The 7335-nt window shown below is 41.6% G+C and overlaps 1 protein-coding gene and 1 long non-coding RNA gene across 2 annotated transcripts; one reads left to right on the top strand and one right to left on the bottom strand.

Moving 5' to 3' along the window:
* Positions 1-934: 934 nt before the first annotated feature.
* On the bottom strand, positions 935-3424 carry LOC116730521 (twist-related protein-like). The gene is made up of 2 exons (XM_032579818.1): positions 2120-3424; positions 935-1397 (listed from the first exon to the last, which is right to left on the bottom strand). The coding sequence occupies exon 1, from the start codon at positions 2696-2698 to the stop codon at positions 2153-2155; it is 546 nt and encodes a 181-aa protein (XP_032435709.1). The 5' UTR covers positions 2699-3424; the 3' UTR covers positions 935-1397; positions 2120-2152.
* A 2333-nt stretch (positions 3425-5757) lies between these two features.
* On the top strand, positions 5758-6843 carry LOC116730776 (uncharacterized). Its single transcript, XR_004341410.1, has 3 exons — positions 5758-6286; positions 6377-6665; positions 6748-6843. It is a non-coding gene; the product is annotated as an uncharacterized LOC116730776 (long non-coding RNA).
* The last annotated feature ends 492 nt before the right edge of the window (positions 6844-7335 follow it).

Here is a 7335-nt window from a genome sequence, read left to right as displayed (position 1 = left end):
TACTTGAAGTTTTTATGTGAAGTAACTACCTTGAGGATTCTTTTGGGGAAAAGTCAAAGGATCCAAAACTGTAAATACAACCTAAATACAATATGTACTTTTTAAAACCTTTTCTTGTTGGATGTATATATATATAGATATAGATATATATATATATATATATATATATATCTATATCTATATATATATAGATATAGATATATATATATATATATCTATATCTATATATATAGATATAGATATATATATATATATCTTACAGTTTCATATACTTGCTACATGAGCAGCTGATTTTTTTTTATGAGAATCATTACATTTACCCCATTTTGTGCTGTAGTTTGTCTTAATTCAACAAAATTTTATAAAATTCCATGAAGGATTACAAAGATTTTATAACACCTCTGCAAACTGTTTTACCATCTCATTTTTAAAGATTCTACCCCATTCTTTATAGGCTGTTAAATTCTAGTTTATTTTAGTGGAAATTGCTCATAAATACATTTACAAAGACATTTTCAATTTGTTTTATTAACCAGAGCATGTTTTTTTTTGGGGGGCAAAATTCTTGAGAGCTAGCTGCTGTAGCACCTGCAGCTACCTCCCCCAATGCTGGCTTGGAGGACATCTGGGAATATCATGTATGCCTTCCACGGTTCTGAATTCACCACGTTCAAACAGACCACTAGATAATTATGGCTTTCCCAGATCCCCGAGCTCATGAAATCACTGCTGAATATGCCAGCAGTGTGAGATGTTTTCTTTTGCCCCCTCCACTCTGCTTTAGTTCCCTTGGGTTTCATCAACAACCAATGAAAATAATGTTGACATAAACCTTAAAACCATTCCAGAAGACCTTGAAGTGAAAGCCCTGCCATTGTTCAGTTTATTTAGGCTCACAAACGCTTGAACGAACTAACAAGACAGCCAAAAGAGATGAAAGATTGCCTATTATTATCTTTATTTAACGTGTCATCAAATATTTACAACAGGGGAAAAAATGGGTTATCCATTCAACACTGTTTGATAACCTGAAAATAAATAAGCTTTATTGGAGAAAGGGGATAAAAGGAATTTCATACCTGCGTACAAAAATAAATACAAAATACTTCATTTTTTTTCTTAAAAAACTGTCACGGAATGTGGAGTCATTTTTTTTTTTCTCTCATGTTTCAAAACAGAGCAGTTCGTCAGGGGCTTGTTTTGTTTTTACAACATTCATAGTCGCAGTGGTCTCTCTCTTTCTTCATATCCGTCCTGGCAGTCCAAGTGCTCCCCTTGCAAACATTACAATCCACGCAAAGGGAAAAGTAAAAGGGGCTGCTTTCCTCAGAGGCCTGAAGCAAAGCAACAGATCCTGGGCCTTGGCTGTCTCCGGCCTGAGTCACTCGTTCTTCAGTCTGTAAAAGAAAGAAGTATAAATTGTGTATCAGGAAAACAAAATATCTGTAATCAAACATTGATTTTACATGGTACGTGGATGACATCTTGAGATTTTAAGCCAAAGGTGGTTTCTGTTCAGTCTTTAAAGAATGAAACCTGGTGAGTGACGTATTGCTAAAGATTTTATTGGTATATTTATTGATATAGAATGCTTTAGGGATAAAATTTAGTTTTTTTTTTTACTGAGAAAAGCTCTGCATTGTCTTTTTTTAAAAGTGACTTGCACTTATTGCACTGATAATCCATGTCAGCAAATGGACATTTGCAATAAGGTCTTTGCAAAACATTATTGGAAGGGCAATGCTTTGCACTAACTGATCCAAGATTTTCAGTAGTCATTAAACTATAAAACCTGGTATGTGATGCATTCAAATAAATTGAACAGATGACATTATGTAAGATTTGCATATAGTTTAGCAATAAGTCTCTAAAGCCTTTTTCCAGATAAATATACATTTATTTTCACTGGTTTTCAATAATATGTACGTAATATCGTATTTTGTTGTTCAAATGAGGCTTCAGCACTAGCTGTCAGTTGGCCGTTTCGCAGACTTCGACGTTATGCAACCCCATAAGTGTTTAAGTAGGTGCCATACAGACATCGGACTGGAAATAACCCCAGGTTCCATTTGACACATTGTGACCCAGCAGTATGGAATGCTAAAGTGTCCCAGCTTACCCTGATGCCTCATCACAGACATCCCAGGTCCAGTTAGTGGGAAGTGGTCGACAAGGACCATGCGCCCCCCATCCTCCAAACTGAGAATGCGTAGCTCAAGCGCTCGTGCGCCACGTAGCTGCAGTTGGTCCCTCGCGCGTCCAGCTCGTCACTCTGGAGAACCTGGCACAGAAAGTCAATATAGCGGGCCGCCAGCTTCAGCGTCTGGATCTTGCTGAGCTTGTCAGACGGGAGGGTGGGGATAATTTTACGTAACGACGTGAACGCTTCGTTCAACGACTGCGTCCGTTGTCGCTCGCGGATGTTGGCCATCACACGCTGCGTCTGCAGGTCGTCGAAGGAGCGCGCGGGGCTGCTGCTACTGGCCTCGCTGCCGCCGCTTCCTCCGTCGTCGCAGATCTTCCTGCACTTTTTCTTGCCACGGATGGAGCTCTCTACGCCTCCCTCCTCATCCTCTTCCTCGTCCGTGCTCCGGCGCGCTGCCCGCCGCTTTCTCGCCCCTCTCCGTGGCAACTGACGGTCACTCTCCTCCTCGCTGTTCCCAGCGCTGTCCATCGGGGAGGAGTCGTCTTCCCGCATCGTCTTTTCAGACGGACTTTTTTTTTTTTTTAGTATTATTCCTTTTTCGGATATGGTACAGTTTTGACCCCTGACCCAAGTAACTGTCACAAATATCAACAAACAGGACAGTTATATTAAGGCGTTTGGCCTGCAATGGTTTTAGATCTGAATTATAAAATGTGGTGCGCCACAAAGAGGGAGAGGTATCTGCCAGGCCGGGACGACCCCAGGCTCTTATAGCGAGGAGAGGGCAGGAGGATTTTGGGGAGGACTCTCTGATTGGGAGAGGAGGGGTGTAATATAATACTGCGGCACAAGGAGACTTAGGGAAAACTCCTTAAAACACGAAAGCTTCTCCACACAGAAGTGGGAGGATGTGGTGGGGCAACGTTATTAAAGCATGCATCTTGTGCAAACACTAGCTATGTGGAGATCATTTCTTCTTCTTTTTTTCTTTCAGTGTTGCACAAAGCTAACAAAATAAGTGGAATTCCTTTGAGTTAGAAGGCCCCCACCCATCCATATTGTTCATTTTTCATCCACAGGTTGCTTTAGCAGCAGCCTTTAGCAGGTCTGCGTTGTTGGGTCTGGCTTCTCTCATCTTCCTCTTCACCATATCCCACAGATTCTTTATGGGGTTTAGGAGAGGCCATTTTGCTGTAATGAAGCACACTGGTACCATTGTCATTAAAGCACGTACACTTTTGTGAGCACATTGCTGGCGATTGCTGCTGGAAAAGGAAATCTGTATCTCCATACAAAGGGAAGCATGAAATGCTATAAAAGTGCAGCGTATGCCCTGTGAATCTTCCCGAATCTCTTGAATGGACTTGGATTCACATTCGTTTCAAGGCTGCAGTTGTCCCTATCGCCTTTGGACACATTTTCCTTCCACTAAGCTTTCCAGTAATTTACTTGAAAACAGACCTTTACCTTATAACAAAATCTGTTTGCTTTCTTGGCCTTATGTAGTATTCTGGTTTTGTTATAAACTGAATTGTGTTATGTGTTTTAATAAGCTTCAAGATGCAATTATCAAAATTAACCAGAAGTAAAGACTTAAGGTATATTAGTATGTGTGATAAGACTACATATTTCACTTTTTAAATTCTAATGAATGAAGTTGTTGATCATATCAAAATATTTTGAAATGACATTTAGGAGCAAAAGTGCCCCAGTTCAAAACAATTAGTTTACTAAATAAGTTCTAAATAACAAAAGGAAATAAATTCATTTGATATTTATTTAATTATCTACATTTCAGCATTGTCTAAATTGTACATAATGGAATGTAGAAATATTTAACTATAATATTTACTGGCTGCATCTTAGAAGAATGTATAAATAATCAGTATTTATTTACTTATTTCGTATCCCCGCTTTGTAGCACATTCTGAATTAATTTCTTTTCGCTTCACCCTGTAAGGTCAGTGGGCGGGGCTAACTTCTATAAACAAGGTGATTGGTCTGCAGTTCAGGTGCACGGTCTGGTTCACAAGACATAGTGATACTGAAATAGCATACTAAAAGAAATAATAATAATAATAATAATAATAATAATAATAATAATAATAATAATAATAATAATAATAATGGCCTATTATTGGCTATCATATTATTATTATTATAAAGGTCTAATTATGAAATAAATAACTAAAATATTTACAAATAATTTTAATATATAAAGAATTCTGTTTTTACTTATTGGTTTACACATTGTGCATTTAATAAATTTACATATGTAAATGAACTAAAATATTCTTCATTAGTCATTGTGTTTTGGTTTTCTTTAAGTTAACACACATGTGAGTTTTCACTTCATTCATGGCAATACAGACTCTCTCAGAGCTTCTATTTTCCAAATAGAGATCCAGATATCCTAACGTTGAAAGTGTCATCCCCTTTTCTTCTTTCCCATTCAAAACAAACAGAAAACAGCCAAAAGTCTCGATGAGCTGCCAGGTTTAGACGCCTCAGAAGGGAACAGCGGTGGTTAAAAAACATCAGGCCACTGAAACACAGCAGGTTGTCCCAGCAGGAGGTCTTTGCTCCTATAAGCAGACCGACGTGTTTATTTTCCCGTCAGCTGCCCCGCGTTGAGGTATGCACTTAAATGGGCCCGACTTCCCCGCAGGGAATCGCGGCACAGCAGCTCAGGTTTAAAGGAAGATCCGTCCTGTCCAAGGGTGCTCTTAGGGGCGGAACGCTGCGCGCAGCGGGGCGCGTATATGGGACTGGAGCGAAACGCAAATATGTGGTAAAGGTGGAATGGGAGGGAGGACAAGAGCGGTCGTGAACGTACTTGACCAGTGAGCAAAAGTCTCTACTAATAGAACAATGCTATTTATGGATAAAATAATAATAAAAAAATAGAATGAATAAATACGCAGCAGTTACTTTTTTTTGCTGGCTGGGTGTGTGTGTGTGTGTGTGTGTGAGGAGGGGGGGGGGGGGGGGGGGGGGGGGGGGGGGGGAAATCGGTGCTTGTGAATCTTATCAGTAAATAATCTTGAAAATGCAAAAGATTTGAAAGCCAAATCCAAGATTCACTGCGTGAAGCTGGGTGATCATCTTGGTCTCGGAGGTGTAAATTGACAGAGACAGGCTCCGATTGAGGCCTTTGCGATTAGACTTGCTGCTTAACTCTTGATTGGGTTAAAAAATATGAATCTCTTCCCTTTACAAAACCAAATCGTCAAATTAATCACCACATCGTCAGTAAAAAAAAAAACCGTCAGTAGCTCACCTGCTCTGCAGAGGCCAGGTGAGACGTCTGGTTGCGTAACTCTCCAAGGTGCTGAAACACGCATTACGATTTTTAGCGTCAACCCTTTTGAAGTTCTGATCAGGAGTTTTCACAAGCAAACATTGAGCTGTTCATCTCATTGTAAGCAAAGGAGGGGAGTTTGTCTGCTTGTTTTTTTTTTTTTTTCAAGGAACAAACAAAAAGGTAGAATTTTGTAAGGAACATCAGTTTGGAGGGTGGGAGGTGGGAAGAGAGAGGATGGTGCACGGTTCTGTTTGGGTACTCCGGCTTTCTCCCAAAAGTAAAAAAAGGAAAAGGAAAAGAAAAACATGACGATTATAGGTTGATTTACTGTAGGTTGAGTGGTGTTTCTCTAGATTACTCTGTGTTTGCGTGGTTATGTGTCTCTTTGTTGCCCTGTGATGGACAGGAAATCAATCAAAGTTGACCCTGCTTCGTAGCCAATGGCGACACTGCAAGGATTAATCGTGGAGACCGTGCGCAGTGCCTCCAGGCCAGCAGGGGGCTCTCATGAGTGCAGGACTTTTAACTGGTATTTCAAAGTTTTCTCCAAAGTTTTACGGAGTTTAAAATAATGTAAAATGCTTTTAGACCTTTTCGAATGGTTTCGGTTTTAAACGAACTAACAAATATGGGTTAAAACTGTTATGTTCCGGGGTTCTGGCTGCATGGTGGGAGTTCCTGTGCACCCTTATTACCTTTTACCACCAGATGGCGACAGGTTCCGGCTGGAGTGCGGTGCATTATTATCCGCAGCTGTTCGTGATCATCCTCATCAGCGGCGCAGACTTAAGGAGTTGGCCGCCAGTCCAGCGTCGCCTGAGTGTTAGCCAGTCACGGTACCTCTGAGCCCCCCTGAGCCTGTCTCTGTGTTTCTAGTTGTCTTGAACATTCTAGTAATTATCTTTATCTACTCCGTTGCCTTTTAGGTGATCCTTTGATGAGATCCCGGTTGAATTCCTGGCTTTTGAACCATCCTCGTGACGCCGTGGAAAGTATCCACAGGTTGCCCGAGTTCCCAGACTTACCTCTCCGTTGTTTTGGCAATTATCTCCTGGACCCCACGGCTGGCGGCCGTACCACTCCTCCGTCTCCCCGCTGCTCTCGTGCCTACCTGTCCGCTGCCCACCGCACTCCTCCGTTGTTCCTGGACCCACCAAGAACCGAGACCCCGGACATACTCGGTTTCCCCTCCAAGACTCTGTTCATCAGCAACAAGTAAGACCAGCCTGTTTTTTCCCAGAAAGATTTCCTTCCTTCCCACGACCCCTGAACTCACCACTCTGTTCTTTCCTCGTAGTGAACCATTGTTGCCGTCCCTGTTTTTGCCCCTGGACCAGACCATCCTGATTCTCACTGATAATTGTGTGATCTTTATTAAATCATTTAACACTGATCCTACCTCTCCTGTCTTGTGTTCTGCATGTGGGCTTGTTAAAAACTACCATCATGACAGAACACTCAGGCCAACAAATCAGCCCAGCAGACGCAATCCGGAGAGCCTTAGCCGAACAACAATCTACATTGCAAACTCATGAAAACGCACTAAGAGAGTTAAGTAGAACCCAAACTGAAACGAACCAACAACTGTCTGAATTAACCCGATTCCTTCGAGGTTCAGCCCCTCAAACTTCTCCTCCAGATCCCGCTCCAGCTTCAAACCCAGCTCCGGAGATCCAATCCACGTTTTCTGAGATCCGTCCACCTACACCCGAAAGATTCACAGGTGATCGGAGAAAATGTAATGGTTTTCTCCTTCAATGCTCAATAATGTTTAATCACTCCCCGAGGAGCTTCCCTTACGACAGCTCCAAGATAGCATACGTCCTGTCCTCATTGTCGGGACAAGCTTTGTTATGGGCCGAAGCTCGTTTCCCAGATCCAGCAC

This window comes from Xiphophorus hellerii, chromosome 13 (genome assembly GCF_003331165.1).
Source record: "Xiphophorus hellerii strain 12219 chromosome 13, Xiphophorus_hellerii-4.1, whole genome shotgun sequence".
Taxonomy (NCBI): domain Eukaryota; kingdom Metazoa; phylum Chordata; class Actinopteri; order Cyprinodontiformes; family Poeciliidae; genus Xiphophorus; species Xiphophorus hellerii.
This window is presented reverse-complemented; position numbering and strand designations above follow the sequence as displayed.